This window comes from Mustela nivalis (genome assembly GCF_964662115.1).
Source record: "Mustela nivalis genome assembly, chromosome: 14".
Lineage (NCBI taxonomy): Eukaryota > Metazoa > Chordata > Mammalia > Carnivora > Mustelidae > Mustela > Mustela nivalis.
The window spans coordinates 57,665,282-57,688,480 of record NC_139033.1 but is presented as its reverse complement, the minus strand read 5'-3'; the positions used below and the strand labels follow the sequence as shown (position 1 = coordinate 57,688,480).

The window sequence follows — 23,199 nt, the reverse complement described above, 5'->3', positions numbered from 1 at the left end:
TCTTATGTGACATCCTATATAAATACTCACTAATATCAATATTATGGAACAAAGAAACCATGAAATTTACATGGGGAAGAGCTAGTATGACCAAAGCCAAAAAACCTCACAGTTGCTCCCAGCAACATCTCTATATTTTGACCACATATACTTTGTTCTCAACACTAAGAATTTTGAGTTTGGATTATATTCAAGACAGCATTTTTATTAGTTAATTATACCCACACATATATTATATAGAATATATATGCTTATGTGTATATCTGTGCATGAAAATAGTGTTTCCTTTCTCATAATGATAAAAAGAATAAACTCTGAAGTCCTATGGGTCTGGCCCTAGATCCTTTCACATTCTACTTAAGAAACAGTTGTAAAAATCAGAGTCAAGGACAGCTCCAAATGCTATTACTCTAATCATCATATTTTAATCATTTTGCATATGCAAGTTTGTATTTCTAAAATTATCTTCAGATAGTCAAAGGTACATTTTCCCATTTGTCATTTCTTTGTCCTTCTTCGTGTCTGGCTCTAGGGACACTGTAGGTTCTTAATAAATAATGATTAACTTGATATGGTCACCTATTGAAAATAACAGTAGATTATTACTAATGTAGTTTATTTGCAATAATCTTCTTTCCAACACTAGTTTAGTGAGTCAGTATGGACAGTTTTAAGGGCACATGCTTTGGAATGAGATGGACCTAAACTGGAGCTGGCTTTAACCACCGATTATCTGTACAAAGACAATCATTTAATTTCCCTGAGCTTCTATTTCCTCAGTGTTCATATGAGAATGTTATTACATAATTTAAGAATTTGCAGTGAGAACTGGATAAGATGAAGTACACAGATTGCCCACAAAGTGCCTGGCACATTAGGAAGTCAAAAAATGGTATCTTTAAATATTATTTGACATTATCCATAGTCATTGTAAATTAATAGAGCTATAAATAATGTCACAGGATCAATTATTCATTTTCTCCCTTTCCTGGGAGAAAGCAAAGTTTTGTCAAGTTCAGAGAGAGAACTGTTTCACTAGGACATGGTGGCCACTCTTGTCCCAAAGGCAATGTAATATAGCCACAGAATAGAAGAAAATGTTATAACTGAAATAATAACAATTCTTTTTTTTTTTTAAAGATTTTATTTATTTATTTGACAGAGAGAGATCACAAGTAGGCAGAGAGGCAGAGAGAGGAGGAAGCAGGCTCCCTGCTGAGCAGAGAGCCCGATGCGGGACTCGATCCCAGGACCCCGAGATCATGACCTGAGCTGAAGGCAGCGGCTTAACCCACTGAGCCACCCAGGCGCCCCTGAAATAATAACAATTCTTAAACTAAATCTTAAACCAAACTCCTTATAAACTAAACTTAAACTAAACCTTTATAAGTCTAATGTGAACTATAAAATTTTAGACATATCACTGAGCCTCAAAATATTCTTACAGATGTCAAATAATGCGAATATCTTTGAAAATAAACATTTCCTTGCTTTCTTACATGATATACTGAATATGATTTTATGTCTTTCAGATAAAGCTGAATGATCATTTTGAACATAAGTTTTTACCCCAGAGTAACAGCTAAATAAATCCTTGTTGGGTGAACTGACTTGACTTGACATTATAGTATGGTAATCAAGCTGTGGGTAACTGTTTTTCTGACATTTTATCCCTCAAGTGCTATGATTTTGTTAATGCTGTGTTAGCCTTCTTATTTGAATCAAACTGTAATTCCTAAATGTGACCGATGCATGTCCTTCCTGTAGTCCTTCAAGCTCTGTTCGCAACATATTACAAAACAAATAATAAGAACCAAAAGGAATAAAGGAAGAGTATGTAAGTTCTAAGTGAGGGTCTTAGGAAACACCAAAGGTCTTAGAGTATGAACATTCTTTGAGTGAAAAACCTTACTAACCCTTGCTAGGTAACCCTTGCCCCTGATTAATAAAGGGACCAAATAAGAGGTTTCCGACGACAGTAAATATGAACAAATTACATAAGGTTTTGTAGAATATCTGTTTCTAAAGGATTACTTCCAAACTTACCAAAAGAGTTTGGGTGAAAAAGCATATATTATTAACCATGTCCTGTGAGTAATACTGAAATTTGTGGGAAACATTATCAATTTCATAATTAATATAAGTTCTCATACTTGGAAAACAATAAACATTCCCAGTTATTCAAGTAAAAGTAAACCCAGGGGAATAATAAAAAAATGACTTTAATTTATGCTTTTTTTTTTTTTTAAATGTAAGCTCTACGTCTAGGTAGAGCCCAATGTGGGGCTTAAAGTCACAAACCTAAGATCAAGACCTGAGCCCAAGAGTCTGATGTTTAATTGACTGAGCCACCCAGATGCCCCCACAATTCATGTTTTTAAGCCAAAATGATCAAATATCACATGTATACTCTGCATCAAATAATGATGGAAAATAATGGACCATTTTAAGAATAAACCTTAAAGAAATTTGACCTTATCTCCTTTAAAAATAATATATTGAATACTTAATATTTTGATAAAATTTAAGTACTTACTTTAAACTCTCAAGTGTCTGAGCAAAAATATTACTTTCTTTCTCTTTTTCTTTTAAGTTCTTATTCAACTCATCTATTTTTGCAAGATAAATAATCGTTTTACTTTTTGTGTTCTCTATTTCTCTAAAAATCATTGAGTGTTTTTCCTGGAAAAGAAATTAAAGGATGTTTTATTTTAAATACTAGAATTTTCAAATCCTTGCAACTTAAGGACACAATTACATTTGGCCACATAAATAATTAAAAGCAAATAGAAACTTGTTAACAGTATAAATAACAACTTAGGTTTATGTTCTTTCTCTTCTCCATAGTTTTATCAGATAAGATTGTCTAAAAGATGACTTAGAGGGGTGCCTGGGTGGCTCAGTTGTTAAACGTCTGCCTTCAGCTCAGGTCACAACCCCAGGGTCCTGGAATCGAGCCCCACATCAGACTCCCTACTCACTGGGAAGTCTGCTTCTCCTTCTTCTTCTCCCTCTCTCTGCCTGCCACTCCCCCTGCTCCTGTGCTTTCTATCTCTTTCAAATAAATAAAAAAATAAAATCTTTAAAAGATGGCTTAGAACTGTATGTCTCTCTCACCACATCTCTCTTCCTCTGTCTCCATTTTCCTCTCTCTACCCTTACTGTCTTCCCCTCCACATACTCCAATATAAGGACACCTTAAGGGCATGTCCTTTCAAAATATAAACAGGTGGATGGGGTGCCTGGGTGGCTCAGTTGGTTAAGTGTCTGCCTCCAGCTCAGGTCATGACCTCAGAGTCCTGGGATCAAGTCCCACATGGGGCTCCCTACTCAGGGGGAAAGTCTGCCTCCACCCCTCTCCCTGCTCATGATGTCCCTCCCTCTCTCTCTCAAATAAATAAAGTCTTAGAAAATATATAAACATGTGGTTACTAGTCCTCAAACATGTACAATGAAGGTGGGCAAGGATATACATGGTCCTGATCTTTCAAACAAAACAAGTCAATGTCTAATACCGGTATACTTTCCCAAAGCTGGCTTGTGCAAGTCCAAACTGAAGATTTGATTTTGCATCTATTTTTTGCATGATACTTTCATCACTGTTGATTTTCATATTGACTGAATGATTTACTGATCGGATGACTGATTTACTGAATGCTGTTCCCCACATTTGGCATGGCTTCTAATTAGCGCTACTCTCCCAAATGATTTCAGGTATCAACTGCTCACTTTGCTCCTATTTTCTCCCACTTTCCCCCATATGCTCTCTGATTCTTTCTCTGCTCTTACAGATTTCAAGAAGAAAGGCTAAACTTTTATATTTATTTTCCTATAAAACTCTGCTATTTGTCCATGACTTTCAACACTGTGTACTGCATTTGCATTTTCATACTTTCCCTTTGTTTCTTTTTCTGAAAGTTCTGGAATTAGTCTACTGATAAATGAGGGTTTTTTGGTTTGCTTGTTTTTAACATCTGAATGTAGCTGAAAGATGGTTTACTAGGATTCTTCAATGTGACCAATAGGCTATTAGATTATTACTGGGGAAAAAAGTCAATTCCCCACACCCACAAAGTGTGAAGAAGTACTAGTATGGAATAAAGTAAGTAAGTAGGAGTCAAAGAGGACGGGCAGCTCTGGGTACATCATGCTACCACTAAGTTTGAATTTTAGGTCAGATTCCATAATTCATGCCTTAATCTTGAAGAAAGATTCCCACAGGAAACTCAGAAGACATCAGAAGCAATGGTATCAACAACTTAGACCATACCAGCCAGTTCAGCTGTGCTGAAGGTGGTGTCAGAAGACTCTACACTAAAGGACAGAAGGAGACAGTGCGTTCCCTGCAGACAGCAATGAAAAGCCAAAAATGCTCTTTTGCCACTTTAATAGGTACCATCAGTGAGGCTTTGGTAAACGTGAACAGCACATTGCTGTCCATGGCATCAAAAATATCAGAAATATCATTATAGTGAGCTGAGTTTAGAGAGAAGCAGTTAGATGTCATGTGTCAATCAGGAGTACAAACCTGCACACGTGCAATGAGCAGAAGTTTGCTCCCTACCCCCAATAGCCATTTGTAAGTCTTTTGATAAATGCCGAAGTGCCATCAGAACAAAAGGGAATAAAGGCATAAAAAAGCACATTTAATAACATTAAATGACCATTCTTTGGCTTATTTCTTTCTCTAGCCCTGGGGGACACAGGTTTTAGGAATTTGGAGGTTTTCCAACTCAAAAGTACTTTCATGTCCAGCCCGGGAAGAATCTAAAAATCTGAACTGCAGTTAATAAATGTTTTATTATAAAACATTTTTCATCATTTCCTTATCTTCCTAAAACTTTCAAGTCACATATTTTAAAAATATTAGGTAATAAAGATTATATTCAAATTCTGAATTATTAACTTCAAATTATATTTTTAATTTTTATTTAAGATTTTAAAAAAGATTTTAGATTAATAATTTTAGGATTTTAAGATTTTTATTTAAGATTTATTTCTTAAATTATCTAAACATAATAAGTTTAGAATCTATGCCCAAGATTTAAACTGGGGTTAAAAGAGTAAAAATTCAGTAATGGCCCAAGTTTAGCTTGGCCCATGACTGAAATGCTTATGCACAGTAAAAGATAGAATTATTTGTCTTAAAAATTATTTGTCTTAGAACTTAAGTTCTTAGAAGACAGAAATAGGGTCTATAGTATGGCTTGTACCCCTATCAGCATCAAAGTACTTAATAAATGCTATTAACAATGTTTGACATTACAACATTTTGGAGCTCAACAGCAAGGCACATGAGCCATTTCTTCATCTGTGTGTTGCCCATCTCACTAGCTTCATCTCTTTTCTCTCTTATAATGGGTACCCTGCTCTCTGGTCATACCAAACTACTTGCAATTCCACAAACACATAGCACTATTCCATATCTTTGCTTTTCAAACAGCACCTGTTTCTAAAATGCCCTTACTTCATTTCTTCATCAATTTTAAAATTATATAATAACAATAATAATAATAATAATAATAATAATAATAATAGGAAGAAGAAGAATCCTCTCCAGTGACAATAATTTTTTAAGGCTTTTTGTGTTTCATCTATACTCCACAACAGCATAGTACTATAAGTATTTAACCTTCATTTACTCTACTAGTAATTCTCATTTTTAGATATAACCTCTGAAAAACCTTCCCCAGTTCCCTCAGTTCAGTCAGGTTTCCTCCTCCATGACACTCTTCCACCTCATTATACTGCTGTCATGGCTTTGGTCACAGCATATTAATGCTCTCTATGACCTTGTCTGTTCCCCAACAAGATGACGAACTTTTTGAGTGAACAAAGTTCTCCTTTTACTTCTCCAATTCTGGCATATTTCAAAAATGTTTACTATATCTTAAGTGCTTAACAGTGATTGGAAAGACAAACTTATTTGAAGGACAAAAAAAGAAAATTAGCCCTTCTTCTCTAGCCCTTCAACTCCTAGTACCTTCTATAATATTGAGAGCACACACAAAGAATGTGTTAGCTCATGTTCTTCATTGAAATTTGTTATATTTATTAAACATACCACCTTTGGCCATTTTTAGTTAATATTTTTTAAACTAGTATTTAAATGTGGACATGAGAACTGGGTGGTTTTCCATTGCCGTGTTCGACACATAGATTTTTCCTTTGTGACTTGTTAACAATAATTTGTTGTCAATAACAGTAGTATGCTGAGTAGTAGAAACTTGTCTGAATGTTTTTGTTCCTGATTTTAATGGAAACACTTTTAATCTTTCACCAATAAGTAGAGCGTTAGCTGGAAAATACTGGTAGAAAATCTATGACACATTATCAAGATAAGGATGTTTTCATTCTATTTCTAGATAAGTCTTTCTGAAAATCATTAGTGGCTATAGTGTTTTATTAAATATTTTAGGTTGTCTTTCATTTCTGAAAATGTACTGAATCATAGTAGTACAGTTGATCCTTGGACAACACAGGTTTGAACTTGCAGGTCTGCTCACATGCAGATTTTTAACGGCACACTGCTGTAAATGTATTTTTTCTTCCTTATGATTTTCCTAATAACATTTTTTTGCCTAGCTTACTTTAACATAAAGATACAGTATATAATATCTATAGCATAAAAATTATTTGTCAATCAACTATCCGTTATCAGCAAAGCTCCCAGTCAATAACAGGCTATTAGAAGTTAAGTTTTGGGGGAGTCAAAAGTTACACGTGGCACAGCCTAAACCCTGCATTTTTCAAGTGTCAGCTGTATATTTGTTTATGCTGACTCATTTTCACATTCTTTTTTTTTTATTTTAGATATTATTTATTTATTTGACAGAGAGAGAGATCACAATTAGGCAGAGAGGCAGGCAGCAGAGAGGGGGAAGCAGGCTCCCTGCTGAGCAAGGAGCCCGATGTGGGACTCAATCCCAGGACCCTGGGATCATGACCTGAGCCTAAGGCAGTGGCTTAACCAACTGAGCCACCCTGATCTTCACATTCTTCAAAGGAATGTTACTTTGCATAATACACTGTAAAAATTTAGTTCACTGATAACAGAGTTTGTCATCTGAGTTCATAAGTGACACCACCTATAGATTTTTTTTTTAGATTTTTTCTTTAGATTTTTTAGATTTTTTCTTTAGATTTTCTTTAGATTTTCCTTTAGATTTTGCTTTAGATTTTTTTTCTTTAGATTTTTTTTCAAGCTAGTATTTTTCAGTTAGTTTCAGAATTATACTATTACAGAGTGAATTTAGAAGTTTTCTATACTTTCTTATGGACTGCATCTCATCTTTGTGGGAGGCCTGCAAAGTATCTGGGCATGTTTTTTTGTTGTTGTTGTTGTTGTTTTCTCTTTTTGTTGTTGTTGTTGTTATTGTTCTTTTTTGCTTTTAGAGAGAGAATATGCATACATGCAAGCTAGGGGAGAGGGGCACATGGAGAGGGCATAAGAGAACCTCAGGTGAGCCTAACGAGGGACTCAATCTCACAACCCCAAGATCATGACCTGAGCTGAAATCAACAGTAGAAGGCTTAACCGACTGAGCCACCCAAGTGCCCCTGTGCTTGTTCTTGTGGTCAGTGGTATAGACAAATTACATTTATTCTGTAATTTTTATTCTACTTTTGTTGTGACTTTCCCTCTTTATCCAGTTTCCATTATTTGTATTTTATAAATAAATTATATAAGGTATGCTAGGTACTTCAAGTTTTTCTTACCAAGATAATTTATTGGTAACACTAATGTATTACCTTGGCCTGTTCTGTAATTTTTGCTGTATAGTTCATCATCAATCATTTGCAAACAATTTGTGCTTCTAAATATTCCTTAACACAGATACAAATGATGAAAAAAAGTAACTTAAAAAATATTTCAAGTAATCTGTTTTCTTTTTTGTTTTATTTTATTTTATTTTTTTTTGAGTTATGATTTTGCTTCATTGTATTCAACAAAAGTAACCTGTATGATCTGACCAGAATAATGTAATAGTATAGACTCTAAGGCCAGTGCTGGATTTAGTGAATCTCAACTCCTCCATTAATGAGCTGTGTGAAACTGAACAAGCTAATTCGAAAATAAGATATGAGATTTTTCAACTGTAGAATGGGGATAATAATAGCATAAACTTCACAGAGTTATTATGAAATTTAATGAGTTAATGTGTCTGAGCACTTATAATAGTGCTTGGTATACAGAGAACATGCAAAAAAACAGTATCTGGTGTTATTATTACTACTATTTTCCTTGATAATGTTTACATTTCTTTTGTGGCTTAGTACAGTGGGGTAAGGAGAGGGTGGTGGGGTTATGGACATTGGGGAAGGAATATGCTATGAAGTGTGTAAACTCGGCAATTCACAAACCTGTACCCTTGAGGCTAATAATACATTATATGTTAAGAAAAAAATAAAAAATTATATTAAACAAAACCAACCTGATCCTGGAAAAAAAAAAGTGATATGATTACACCTCTATCTCATAGCCAACATGCTGTCCACCAACAAATCCACTTGGTGCTACCTTTAAAGTATATCCAGAGTACAGCAAGTTAAAGACAATGGACTGTCTCTACTTCCCCATACCCAGAGGTTCTCTAAAGACAGAATATTAAAGAGAAGAAGATTTTCAAGGAGAAAATATTTCTAATTTGGAAAAAGCCCTGAAGCCCTTTTGATATATGATTACTTGTTCATGCTGCCTATACACCAGCTTGAGGGTAACTGAGATGTTGGATATTAACAGATGTTTCAGTCTGTATATTGGTCCCATCTGTAGAAACACAGTACTATTTAATACAATACAAATCCTTACCCTTACTTTGTAGGATAGGTTTACAGGAGGATGCACTAGTACAATGGGAAAACCACTGTAAGAGAAAAAATGAAGACACAGAGACTGTTTGTGTGTGCATGTATGGTGCGTGTATGTGTGTGTATGTGTATAGAAACTACTTACTGTAACCAATTAGAAATGAGAGGCATCCACCTAAAATAAATTTGCTTGAAAAGTTTTCATTGACATAAAGAAGTTGTAAATTCAAAATTATTTTTTATGTTAAATTTCTTACCTCAGTTTCTGTTATTGCATCACGAGTTTTCTTCCCCCTTCTTCGTAATTTTTGCTTAGTTCTTTCCACGTTTCTTTTAACATAGTCTCTCCTCTCAATTATATCATTTAATATCTAGAAGACATTCAGAAATTAAGATGTGTAACATTTGCAATCCAATTATCCCAGGTTAGACCAAATAGTTTCCAAGTGGCTATATTAACAATAACTATATATATATATATATATATATATATATATGTATGTATAAGGGAAAAGGACCACCAAACATGAATTACAAAAACATATTATGATATCCACATCCATAATTCCATTATGAATTATTGGAGAAAACAAAAACCTAAGCAATTTTAGCTAAATAAAAAAACTAAAAAACTCACAAAGAAATTGCAAGTTTTCACCATGATATTTAAAATATCTTAACCAAAACTGAAACTGCAAATACAAATTGTTAGCATTCATTACCAAAAGTACATAAAAACTTATTGTTTTCAAGAGTTTGTGTTACATTGATAGTTCTTATAATTTATAAACTTAAAACATAATAAAAACAAAAATGATTACCCAAGTATAAGATGAGATAAAACAATGGCTATTAGAAAATAAGGGGGAATAAAAGTCATTAATCTTTGCAGGAATTCATTAAACTCAGATGATTATACTGAGCCTTTTGAAGCAATTAATAAATTTCCATCACTAATGTAAGGAGGAGCCATTATTAAAATCATTTATCTCACTAGGTGTTAGTACTGGTTATATATTCATTACATGAGCTCTAGGATAAGCAATTAAGAGCCCTGAGTATAGTAGTATACTCAGAATTTGTTTGTTGCCATGTTTTATGGCCTTGTACAAGCTGCTTCACACATATAGGCCCAAGTTTTCTGAAGTCTGTAATCCAGATAAACTCTGTCTTGGCCATTTCATAGGGAGACTTTGAAGATCAAAATAAACTTTCATAATGGGAACATTTTCTAAATCATAAAGTTTTTTTAATTTAAAAAAGCTGAAAAATTTTAAAGACTCAGAATATAAAATTACATCATCATTTACAAAGAAAAAAAAATCCTGTTGCCAAAATGGCCCAAATGAATATATGTAGGTCCTCCCTGCATCTAAGGACAAGAATATATAACTCTTACCACACCCTCTACTTTTCCAAAAGACTAATGACATGATGCATACATATTTTTCTACTTAATTTTTCTTTGGGAAGGGCTAGCAATATCAGTTACTGCCATAAACTTGTTGTTTTGAAAATATTTTATCGACATTTGCTTTATTTTTCATCCTAGGTGTCTTAACTTCTTCTACATACATCAAATATTTGCCATAAAAATGTCAAGATGCATTATATTTTACATTTGAGCAAACATAGCTTTAGCATTTTATTAACAAGCAGTAAAGACTTTGAATTAAATTTAACATAGTGGGCAATCACACCAAATAAATCACTACTCATTTTATTTGAAAACTGTTTGCCTAAGTACACGCTAATATAGAGTATGGGGTTCCCGGTAATAGCATTCATAGTCTTGCTATGTAGTTCCACTATAGATTAGTTGTGTGGTCGTAAAATACATATTTTGTTCATGCTTTTATGTCTTTCTATGTGAAATCATAATATTCCAAGTAATAATGTAAAATCACATACATGGTTTGTTGACTTAAATGTTCCTGGAAGTTAGCTTCTGGATTAATTATAAATGCTTACATCAGAATGTTCTTTGTGGATAGTTCTGATTCTTATAGCATCTGCTTCTAGTTGAAGTAGAGGTGTCCCAAGTTTTGCCAGTGCTAGGGTACACATTGCTTTATTTTCCAAAAGATCCCGCCTCTCAAGTATCTGTTCTTCTTGGATGGAATACAGTTTTTTCTGCCAGATTTTAAATAATTCATTCAGTTATTAATTACCTAAACATGGGGACTGAGGAGTACATTTGTAAAGTACATTTGTACAGAATTGCTGAATCCCTATATGGTACACATGAAACTAATATTTCACTATGAGTTAACTAACTGGAATTAAAAACTTAAAAAAAATAAATGTTTATTGAGTCTCAATCCTGAGCCAGGCAGCAGTTTTTGTTGCTATTTAAAAATTAAAAAAAATATATGCCACCATAAAAAGCAATAGGTATGAATATAGCATATTTATATGATACACAATTATTATTAGAAAAAAATGAGAGAAAATTTTAATATAGACAATAAAAAGTCAAACATTCTTAAGTAAGTATGGGAGGATAATAAGGTTAAGAAGCACAGTAACATCAAATATTGAAATATATGTAATTCCTGTCATCTAAGGTCCAATAAAACCAATGAACAAGAAGTTAATGACAAATATGAAGCAGAGAGGGTTAGAAGATTACGGAATTACTGATCATATATATTCATAGAAAAAGAAATCAGAAAATTTGGCATTTCCAGCATATAGAAATAGAAAAACACTGCTTTTATATGTTTGAAAATACTGAATTTCCTAACAGAAGAAATCACCATTAGTGTTTATATGGAAGAAGGCCAGAGGTCCAGATAATCTCAAAGAAGTATATAAAATAACAATGTTTTTGACTGTTTTGCCTCTTGATTTTATTTTCATAATTTTAAATGTTTATTTATTTCCAAAAGGGAGGCATTCTAGAAACATGCCAAGCATCAAAACACCCAACATTGATTCCAAAGCATATGCAAGTGATAGAGATTAAAAAAAAATTAAAATTGATTTTGCTAGATATAATAATTTAATTTCAAATATTGTATATGGAAATATCGTAGCAGGGGCGCCTGGGTGTCTCAGGTGTTCACTGTCTGTCTTTGGCTCAGTTCATGATCCCAGGGTTCTGGGATGGAGCCTCATATCTAGCTCCCTGCTCAGCGGGAAGCTTGCTTCTCCCTCTCCCACTCCCCCTGCTTGTGTTCCCTCTCTTGCGGTGTCTCTCTCTGCCAAATAAATAAATAAAAGTGTTTAAAAAAAAAAAAGAAATATTGTAGCATATTTTTCTTTCAGTGTTAAATAAATTCCATTGAAAGGCACTAAAAGTAAAGAAAACATAACATCATCACAAAGCAAACTAAAGAGACACTTAGGAATAAGATCTCACTGCCCTTTTACTAGACTGGCAGAAATTCCCATTAAGCCACAAAATGAGATATGTGTATGGGAGGTCAGTTTCTTTATGCATGATCAGACACTGCTAGTCGTACACAGAGGGCAACTGTCATCAGCTAAGGAGAGAAAACTGCTGGCTTGCAAACCAAGTAGTGAAAAGATGCCTCATTACAGGCAAATTTAAAATGCTAAGTAAAATGCAAATTAAAGGAAGAATAAAATATTGAAACTAAATTAGGATTACCTGAATCATCATTCCATTAGCTACTTCACCTCGTGTGAGTTTTTTCAGGAATTCTTCTCTACCCTACAAATTACCAAAATTTTAAAAAAGGAGGTTTTATTTGTAGAATATCAGAAAACCTTATTAAAGACAATTGCTAAAACAAGATACATCTTATTTATATTATAATAAAGAGTAAAATATTCATTAAAATGTAGTATTACAAAAAAACAAAAACCAATCAACAAGCCAAACAAAACTTCTGATGTTATTTGAAGCAAAGTTAGTAAGTGATACAATCCCAAGAAAAAGAATACAGAATTTCAGTTCAGTTCAGTTTGTACTTTATAACCCTGAACTAAAATATCAAGGTAACCAAAAAGGGAAAACTAACCAGTCTTCAATTCCTTTTTAAATAACAATCAGTTTGTTTTTAATATAACTTTCTGGAGGCACACATTAAATTTGAAAACACAATAGACATAATTTAAGTCTGAAGTTTGTAAAATGTGATCTGGTTCTCCATTTGGCTAGAATAAATTTTTTTCTTAAAAAAAAAAAAATCATTCCTTCGAAGTTAGGGTTCAAAAATATGTGGCTAGATTTGAACTCTCCATAGTTATGCTTGACATTACCTCACAATCAGAAATACTGCCTTTTAATTATGCAACATGTACCACGTAGCTGCTAAAATCAGTAACAGGATTAAATGGATACATAATACTGTAGACTTAACACAAGAGACAGCATGTGGTCTTCTAAGTAAAATACCAGCTGAACTATTATTGAAAATGTTCAAGAAGAGAGGCTGGAGAGTGACAGAGTTATATAGTAGTTGTAAAAACATTTTCTAAATAAATAATTTGTTGAATAAATGCATTAACAACAAACTGCTTTTGATCCCAAGGTTGGATAGTTAAACTGTAAAAGTTTAAGTTTCTTTCAAACTCAAAATTGTGTTTCTTAAAAAATCTCTTTATATAATGAGAAACTCAAGATCCATTAAAATACCATAATCACACATATTTTTATTTATAAACAGCATATTAAGGATGGAGAGTGAAACCAGGCCTACAAGGATGTTTTCCTGAGACAGGTGAAACAGGTGAAGTGGTAGGAAATGCAGAGGTAAGTGCCTGAATCACAGAACTGAATCAAAATGGGCCACATTTATGAACATGGTCTGCAACCCAGCTTGAGCTAGACTTCTCAGTTCTCATTGCCAGTTCATTGTAAAGGGAATGAAAGCCCAAAACAATTGCCATTTCACAACTATTACAATAATGGATTCAGCCAAGAATTACCAATAGATGCTAAATTGAAGTATATTCTCTTTATTTGGAAACAAAGCAACGATGTGTTCTTAAAATTTTGCTCAATTGAGTACTTATTAATTACAACAGGAAAATGAATACATCTGTTGGTCATAACTTTAACCAAATGCTCAAACTTACTATCAATAATAATGAGACAAACTTATACCATGTGCTTTGTGATGTTTCACTGACACAATATTGTAACTACGTAATATTCCTGCTGAAAGTGTTTAACCTGAATCTAACAATGAACAAAAAATAAATCCATAGTAAGAGCTCCAAAGTAACAGGTCTAGGCTCTCAACAAATTTGTTGAAGAGGAAAGCGGACTCAAAAGTTATGAGATAAATGGAATGTGTGGTGCTAAGTTACATACAGAAATCAACCGAACTAGAGAAATTTGCATGAGAACTACATCTTTGTGCCAGTCATCTAATTATTGCCTCTTAGTTCTATATCCACTCTTAACTCTAATTTGAGATGCTGGAGCTGTATATGTAGTTTTCTTTTGCCAGCTGGAGTTAAGCTAGGCTTTGTCAATAGAGGGCAGTGGAGGGGCTTACAAAGCTGCAGTAAGGCGCTTCACATCCTTGTTCTGATTCCAGTTATTTTCTTCTTTCCACAGAATTGCTGCCAGCTGGTATGTAGAAGACCAATGGTGCTTACCCTCCAGCCAAGTTCTCTACCCAGAAACTCCCTTCAAACTCCATTTAACCTCCATCAAATTCTCAGGCATCTGGCAAGTGGCTGCTTGTGGTCATCCTCTGAGACACAGCCACACTCTCTCCTGTTAGACCTTACTCTGCTTTGGGGGAAGGCAGCCTCTTCCATGCTTATCACTTCTTTGGGTACTTTCTTCATCCATAAAGGCTGTGGCTGCCCCCTCTACTATTCTAGATATTCTGATATTCTGATATTCTCTAGAGAGGAGATCAAAAAGCTTTCTCTGCTAAAAGTTAGTATAAAGTTTTGGCTTCGGAGACATAAAGTCTCTGTAACAACTCGTTAATTCTGGTTTTGGAGAATAAAATATATCAAAAGAGCACAGTGAAGAGCTTGAAAGAAACCAAAGAAAAGGGGGAGCATTCTCAGATGCTAGGAACAGCCCACACAGAAACAGTCACCTTTGACCTGCTGCCTGGCTTTAGCAGCCAAAAACCAGAAGGTGGCAGCAAAGAGCTATTCTACTGGAGAGACGCCTATTCTAGGTCCAAGAACTGAAGAGCAATATAAGGATGCTATGTGTCCAGAAACACACTTTTAAAGAGAAAAGAGGTGTTAATACTAAATAAAAATTGATATAAGCTCAGAATCAAGAAAGTAGCATCAGTCTGCTTTCCAGTGATGGAGGGGACCTAAGACAAAAGTTGGAGAACTCAAATTATTAAAAAGGTCTAAGACCAGGGACAGAAATAAATAGACTTTAAAATTAAGAGTTATGACCATAAAGAAAAATTTAGTATTTCTGCAAAGAACTGAGTTGGGCAGAGCAGCTCCTGCTCTACATTGTTAAAGTACTGTTTAGTGGCCAGGATGCTAAGAAAAAGTCCAATAACCAAAACTGATTCTTTAAAAATAAACACAAGGGTACTATTTTATCTTTCTTTTTCTATGAAAATATGTGATTTTTTTTCTTTAGAAACATTTTTTAATTTTTAAAATTTTTTAATAAATACATAGTGTATTTTTAGCCCCAGGGGTACTACAGTAATCAAACAATTTGGAGCTGGTACACTTCACAGACTCACTACAGCACACACTGCGCTGCCCCCCACCTCATGTCCATAACCCCACCATCTTTAGAAACATTTTTAAATTACAAAGAGTAAAATTAAAATAACCTGAATCCACAAACCCAGAGATACGCATTGTGACTTTTTGTTGTATTTCTTTTTAGGTCCAGGCATTAAAGTTGTTATCTTTGGTAGAGAGTCAGCCTAGTAAGACCTTTCTCAGCCACTAAAAAAATTCCATTTTTTAAAATTAAAAACTGAGTGAATTTTCAATTTATCCTTGTACTCACATATTTTAACAACTATTGTATTACTGGAAAATTTGTGTATTTAGTTTTCCCAGTATGTGTTAACTATGTATTCATGCTTTCCATAAACATTTATTGAGTACCTACTTTGTTTTAAGCACTGTTCTAGGTATAGAGATGCAGCAGTGTACAAAACAGTTCTTGTCCTCCTGGAGCATATTTTCCTATTGTTATTATGTAACTGTTATAAACACACCTAACATGTATCTTAGTAGTCTATTCATCTTTGTTATCTGGTGATTTTATTTAAGTCTTATTTTTAGAAATGATGTTAATTAACTATAGATTACAAATGTATATAAAGTACTCCATATGCACTGGTTTAATATCCACAAATCAGTCAACATGACATGTCACTAACACAAAATGAAGGATAAAAACCATATGATGACCTCAACAGATGCAGAAAAAACATCTGACAAAATCCAACAGCGTTCATGATTTAAAACTCTCAACAAAGTAAGTTTAGAGAGAACATATTCCAACATAATAAAGGCCATACATGACAAACCAATAGCTCATATCATATTCAGTGGTGAAAAGTTGAAAGCTTTTCCTTTATATCAAGAACAAGGCAAGCATGTCCTCAATCACCACTTTTATTTAACATAGTACTGAAAGTCCCAGCTGCAGCAATCAGACAAGAAAAAACAATCAAAAGTATCCAAATTGGTTAAAGAAAAAGTAAATCTGTCACTATTTAGCGATGACATAATACTATATATAGAAAACCCTAAAGACTCTACTAAAAATTATTAGAACTAATAAATGAAGACAGTAGAGTTGCAGCATACAAATTGATACATAGAAATCTGTTAATTTCTATAGATTAATAATAAAGTAGCAGAAGACAAAATTAAGAAAACAATCTCATTTAAAATTGTATCAAAAATAATAAAATATCAGGAATAAATTTAACCAAGAAAGCAAAAGACCTATACTCTAAAAACTGTTTGACACTGGTGAAAGAAAGTGAAGACAACACAAATGAAATGATACACCATGCTCATGAATTGGAAAAATAAATGTTGTTAAAATATCTATACTACACAAAATACTAATCTACAGATTCAATGCAATCCCTATCAAAATACCAACAGTATTTTTCACAGAACTAGAACAAATAATCCCAAAATTTGCATGGAATCATAAAAGAGCTTAGTAACCAAAGCAATCTTGAGAAAGAACAAAGCTGGAGGTACCATAATTCCAGATTTCAAAATATACTATAAAGCTACAGTAATCAAAACAATTTAGAACTGGTACAAAAACATAGATCAGTGGAACAGAATAAAGAGTGCAGAAATAAACCCAATGGTTATATGGTCAATTAACCTGTGGCAAAGGAGGCAAAAATATGTAATAAGGAAAAGGCAGTCTCTTCAATAAATGATGTTGACAAAAACTGACAACTACATTCAAAAGAGTGAAACTGAACCACTATCTTATGTCAAAAACAAAAATAATATGGATTAAAGATCTTAAATGTGAGACCTGAAACAATAAAACTCCTAAAAGAAAATACAGGTAGTGATCCTTTATACATCAGCCTGAGCAACATATTTATGAATATGTCTCCTCAAGCAAAAGAAACAAAGGCAAAAATAAACAATTGGGACTACACCAAAATAAGAAACTTTTTTCACAGCAAAGGAAACAAATCATCAAAATGAAAGGATGTCTATTGAGTGCCTGGAAAAGATATTTTCCAATGTTATATCCAATAAGGGGTAACATCCAAAGTATATAAAAGAATTCTACAATTAAATACCAAAAAACCAAATAATATTAAACAATGGGCAGAAAACCTAAATAGACATGTTTCCAAAGAAGACCTACAAATGGCCAACAGACACATGAAAAGATACTCAATATCACTAATCATCAGTGAAAGTCAAAACCATGAGATATGACTTTCCACCAGGCAGAATGGCTAAAATCAAAAAGACAAGAAAAAACAAGTGTTGACAAGAATATGGAGAAAAGGGAAGCCTCATATGCTGTCAGTGAGAATATAAATTGGTGCAACCACTATGGAAAAGAGTATGGAGGTTCCCCAATAAATTAAAAATATACATACCATACAATCCACTAATTCTACTATCAAGCATTTATCCCAAGAAAACAAAAACACTAACTCAAAAATATACATGTACCCCTATGTTCACTGCAGCATTAATCACAATAGCCAAGATACAGAAGCAATCTCAGTGTCCTTCAACAGGTGAATGGATAAAGAAGATATGATATACATATATGCAACAGGATATAACTCAGCCATAAAAAATGATGAAATCTTGCCATTTGTACCAACATGGATGGACTTAGAAAACATCATGCTGGGGCGCCTGGGTGGCTCAGTGGGTTAAACCGCTGCCTTCAGCTCAGGTCATGATCTCAGGGTCCTGGGATCGAGTCCCACATCGGGCTCTCTGCTCAGCAGGGGGCCTGCTTCCCTCTCTCTCTCTGTGATCTCTTCCCTTCCTCTCTCCTACTGTGATCTCTCTCTGTCAAATAAATAAATAAAATCTTTAAAAAAAAAAAAAGAAAACATCATGCTAAGTGAAATAAGTCAGACAGAGAAAGACAAATACCGCATCATTTTACTTATATGTGGAATTTAAAACAAGCAAAGAGAAACAAATTTTTAAATACAGGGAACAAACTGGTAGCTGTCAGAGGAGGAGAAGCATGGGTGGATGCAAGAAATAGATGAAAGGGATTCAGAGACACAAATTTCCAGTTGTGAAATAAATAAGTCATAGAGACAAAAAGTATAGCATAGGGAATGTAGTTAATAATATTTTAATGACATCGTATGGTAACAGATGATAATTACACTTATAGTGGTCAGAACTGTTAATGTTTAGAATTGTTGAATCATGTCATGTACCTGAAACAGATATAATATTGACTACTGTGTGTGTGTGTGTGTGTGTGTGTGTGTGTGTGTTGATATTTTAATAATGAAAGTTTTTGAAAATAGATAAAAGGTTTTTACATATATTGATAAAATACTTTCCAGAAAGTTTCTACCAATTTACACGGAGTATAGGTTATCATGGGTGCTATATCAATAAAAAATTATCAAGTATTAGTTTTCAAATATATAAAATTGGGATAACACTTCTTTTCCACAAAATTATTCCAGGAGTAGAAGAAGACAAAACATATAAAATAGTTTGCCTGGGGCAACATCCACATTAAGCAGTCAACAAATAGCTAGTATTACTTTCAATGTGTTGTTTAGAATCTACATATTTATCAGGAGACAGATTCCAGAGGTAAATATGTGAGTTGGTTATTAAATACTGTTTTATCCTGAAGAGTGAAGGTATTCCCATTCTGTGCAGTATTCTTCACGCTGTTCATCCCCAATACTTCCGAATATTTGTCAGGCTCCAAATTCAGTGTTTTATATAGAGTATTATCACACAGAGGTACAATACACATATTGTTACACTCATTTATGAGATCACAAACATAAGCTCTTACTGGTGAATATTCTTAATATTCCTTGAATAAATGATTAGCAAAACCAGGATTCAAATTAAGAAAACATCTGACTCCAAAATCCATCCCCTTTCAACAAAATCACATTACACTTAGAAAAGGGTGAGAAAAAGTAGAATCAAAATTCAGAGATTTAAATGAAAACACTAAAGCCAATTTACCCTCCTTTTTTTTTTTTTTTTTTTTGTCTGACAACAAAACTCTAATCCAGGAGAATTGGGAAGGAAGTTATGTTCCCAGCAAGACAAATAAAGTTTTATTTTGTCCTCAAGTGCTTTACACCATCAAGAATTCTGACTGCCCAATGCTTTATTTTTATCACATTTTTAAGTACATTTACTCCCTCACATATATGTTAAGAAAATGAACTCTTCTGAAGCTTGATTAAGGGAATACACAACTGCCATTTTAAGGACTTAAATGCCAATATACCTTCACACTATTTCTGTTTTGTCTTTACCTTAACTCTTTTCCCCAGCAAACATTTACCATTAATGTGAATGCTCCCAATATAATAGTAACGGCTTCCTCTGACCTAACTTTGGCAAAGTATTTTATCTCTGAATGGAGTAGGGAATAATCTTAGTAAATTAAAAACACTGAAACAAAAGTAAAAGAGTACACGGTCTAATCTGTTAATATGGAACACAGAAAGGGATAAAGAGGAATGATTGTGTTTGCAATCTACAGCATATATGATTCTGAGTTTCTGAGCTGCTTAAACCAGGAGTAAACATGAAACATTCGAGACTGCCAATTATTACGGAGAGAAGGAATATAGTTTTATCAAGAACATTTTTTTCTTAATTCTGAAATCTAACCTAAATTAAGTGCATAGGTTTTTGACCATCTTGAACAATATGACATCTTTCATTAATTTAAAAAAACAAGTAGCAATAATCAATTTTGACCATTACTTTTATCAACCTTTGTTAAAAGTCAAGGGTGCAATATCAACTTATAATTCAATAAAAGCTACATGGGTCAAGAGTAATATGGTTTAATTTGACTAATAGGCATAAATCTTTAAGAATCAAAATAAATAAATGATTAGAATGCCCATTTTCTCAGTGTTTTAAAATATCACCAGTCTTAATCAAAATCATGATAGAAGCTGTATAGTACACAAATCACATTTTGGCTTACTAAAGCTATTTTATTGCTAATTGAACAGGACATTCTCTAAGAAGGCCTGACGTGGTAAAATTTACGATGTCTAAGAAAGTTTTTTAGAAACTTTTGATTTTTACTTTTCTCAGATGAAGGTCCTGTATAATCAGACATTGTCTCAGACATTAATATATTTAATATATATTTAATATATTTAATATCCCCCCAAAATATATTTGAGGGGAAGCCCAAGATTTTTCTCTAAAGAAGAGTTAAGGGTTGTTATAAATATTTGAAAAAGAACTCAAGCAAAATCATGTAACTGTTTAAACTATAAAGTCCTAGACCAGATTCCTATGGTCTAGAGGAGGTAAATATGTGAGTTGGTTATTAAATACTGTTTTATCCTAAAGAGTGAAGGTATTCCCATTCTGTGAAGTATTCTTCACACTATTCATCCCCAATACTTTGAATATTTGTCAGGCTCCAAATTCAATGTTTTATATAGAGTATTATCACACAGAGGTACAATACACATATTGTTACACTCATTCATGAGATCACAAACTTAAGCTCTTACTGGTGAATATTATAGGTTTAGAACATTATAAGGACATAACACATTGTCTTTTTCTAGCATTAAAAGTAATCCCTAATGGCAAGATTTCATTTCTTTTGATGGCTGCATAGTATTCCATTGTGTATATATACCACATCTTCTTGATCCATTCATCTGTTGATGGACATCTAGGTTCTTTCCATAGTTTGGCTATTGTGGACATTGCTGCTATAAACATTCAGGTGCACGTGCCCCTTTGGATCACTATGTTTGAAATGAAATCTTGCCATTTGCGACAACATGGATGGAACTAGAGCGTATCATGCTTAGCAAAATAAGTCAAGCGGAGAAAGACAACTATCATATGATCTCCCTTATATGAGGAAGTGGTGATGCAACATGGGGGCTTAAGTGGGTAGAAGAAGAATCAATGAAACAAGATGGAATTGGGAGGGAGACAAACCATAAGTGACTCTAAATCTCACAAAACAAACAGGGTTGCTGCGGGGAGGGAGGTTGGGAGAAGGGGGTGGGATTATGGACTTTGGGGAGGGTATGTGCTTTGGTGAGTGCTTTGAAGTGTATAAACCTGGTGATTCACAGACCTGTACCCCTGGGGATAAAAATATATGTTTATAAAAAATAAAAAAAAAATTTAAAAAAAAACAGTAATCCCTAAACACCTAAACAAGTTTTAAAAACTAGAAATCATACAATGTTTGCTTTTAGGCCACAATGGAATTAAACGAGAAATCAGTAACAGAAAGGTCATTGGAAAATTCCAAAATATATAGACCAAACAATGTATCTCTAAAACACATATGGCTAAGGAATACATCTCAAGAAAAATTTATAAATATTTTGAACTACATAAAAACAAAAACACAATTTATCAAAATTTGTAGGATATAGCAAAAACAGTGCTTAAGGAGAAATTTACAGCACTGAATGCATATACTACAAAAGAAGACAGACTTGACACCAATAATCTAGATTTCAACCTTAAAAAACTCTAAAAAGAAGAGAAAATTAAATTAAAACTAAGCAAAAGAAAAGAATAATTAAAAGTAGAATTCAATAAAATTGGAAACAGAAAATCATAGGAAACAAATCAATGAAACCAAAATGTGATTCCTTGAAAAGATCAATAAAATTGATTAGTCTAAAGCCAGATAAACTAAGAAAAAAGAGAGGACACAAATTACTGATATCATAAATGAAAGCACTGATCACTACAGATCCCTTGGATATTGAAAAAAACAGTAAAGGAATACTATGAAAAACTCTATTTTGAAAAATTAGATAAGCTTGATGAAATGGAACAATTATTTAAAAGGCATAACCGGTCAAAACTCATACAAGAGCATATCTAAATATGCTTCTATTAAAGAAATGAAATTAACAATTAATTACCATCCAAAACGGAAAGCACTGGGCCCACATGGGTACACCAGTAAATTCTATCAAACATTTAAGGAAGAAATAATACTAAATCTCTACAATCTCTTTTAGAGGACAGAAGCAGAGGGATGCTTCTTAACTCATTTTGTGAGATCAGAATCACTATAATAGCTTCAATAAGCTAAAATATGTGTGTGTTGGGGGAGATGGGATATTTACAAAACATCTATAGCTAAAAAAAAAGTTTATGGTGAGAAACTAAAACTTTCCTACTAGGATCAGTTATAGGCAAGGATGATTCATCTCAACATTCCTTTTCAATATTGTACTAGAGAGCTTTAAAAATACATTGATTTTAAAAAGTAAGTAAAAAATATACAGATTTGGAAGAAATAAATCTGCTTTTCACAGATGACATAATTGTATATTTAAAAATTTAAAAGATTTAACAAAAATACTCCTGAAAATAATAAGCTGTTATGTACAGTTGCAGGACATACTGTGAATAAACAATCTTCTCCTTTTTTCTATATGCTAGCAATGAACAAGTAAAATTATAAATTAAAAACACAATGATTATTTATATCAGTTCCCCCAGAAAGAAATAATTAAATCTAGTCATATATGCATAAGATCTATATAAGCAAAACTCTAAAACTCTGATGAATGAAATTTTAAGAAGTAGATAAATGTGGAAATATTCTATGTTAACACATAAGAAGACTCAATATTGTCAAGAAGTCAGTTTATCCTAACACAATCTGTAGATTCAATTCAATCACTACCAATATCCTAGCAAGTTATTTTGTGGATATTGACAAAGTGATTCTAAAATTTATAAGGAGAGGCAAAA

General features: G+C 33.2%; 1 protein-coding gene across 6 annotated transcripts in view; it reads right to left on the bottom strand.

Annotated features, from left to right (window-relative positions):
• The window catches only part of CCDC178 (coiled-coil domain containing 178), a 444,107-nt gene that overhangs the window by 247,750 nt on the left and 173,158 nt on the right, over positions 1 to 23,199 (bottom strand). For all 6 annotated transcript variants that reach the window (XM_082699591.1, XM_082699596.1, XM_082699595.1 and 3 more), the window contains 4 exons: positions 12,428 to 12,490; positions 10,783 to 10,944; positions 9,069 to 9,182; positions 2,537 to 2,682 (listed from right to left, as the gene is read on the bottom strand). In XM_082699591.1, coding sequence (XP_082555717.1) covers positions 2,537 to 2,682; positions 9,069 to 9,182; positions 10,783 to 10,944; positions 12,428 to 12,490 — 485 coding nt within the window. The remainder of the gene's footprint in view (positions 1 to 2,536; positions 2,683 to 9,068; positions 9,183 to 10,782; positions 10,945 to 12,427; positions 12,491 to 23,199) is intronic.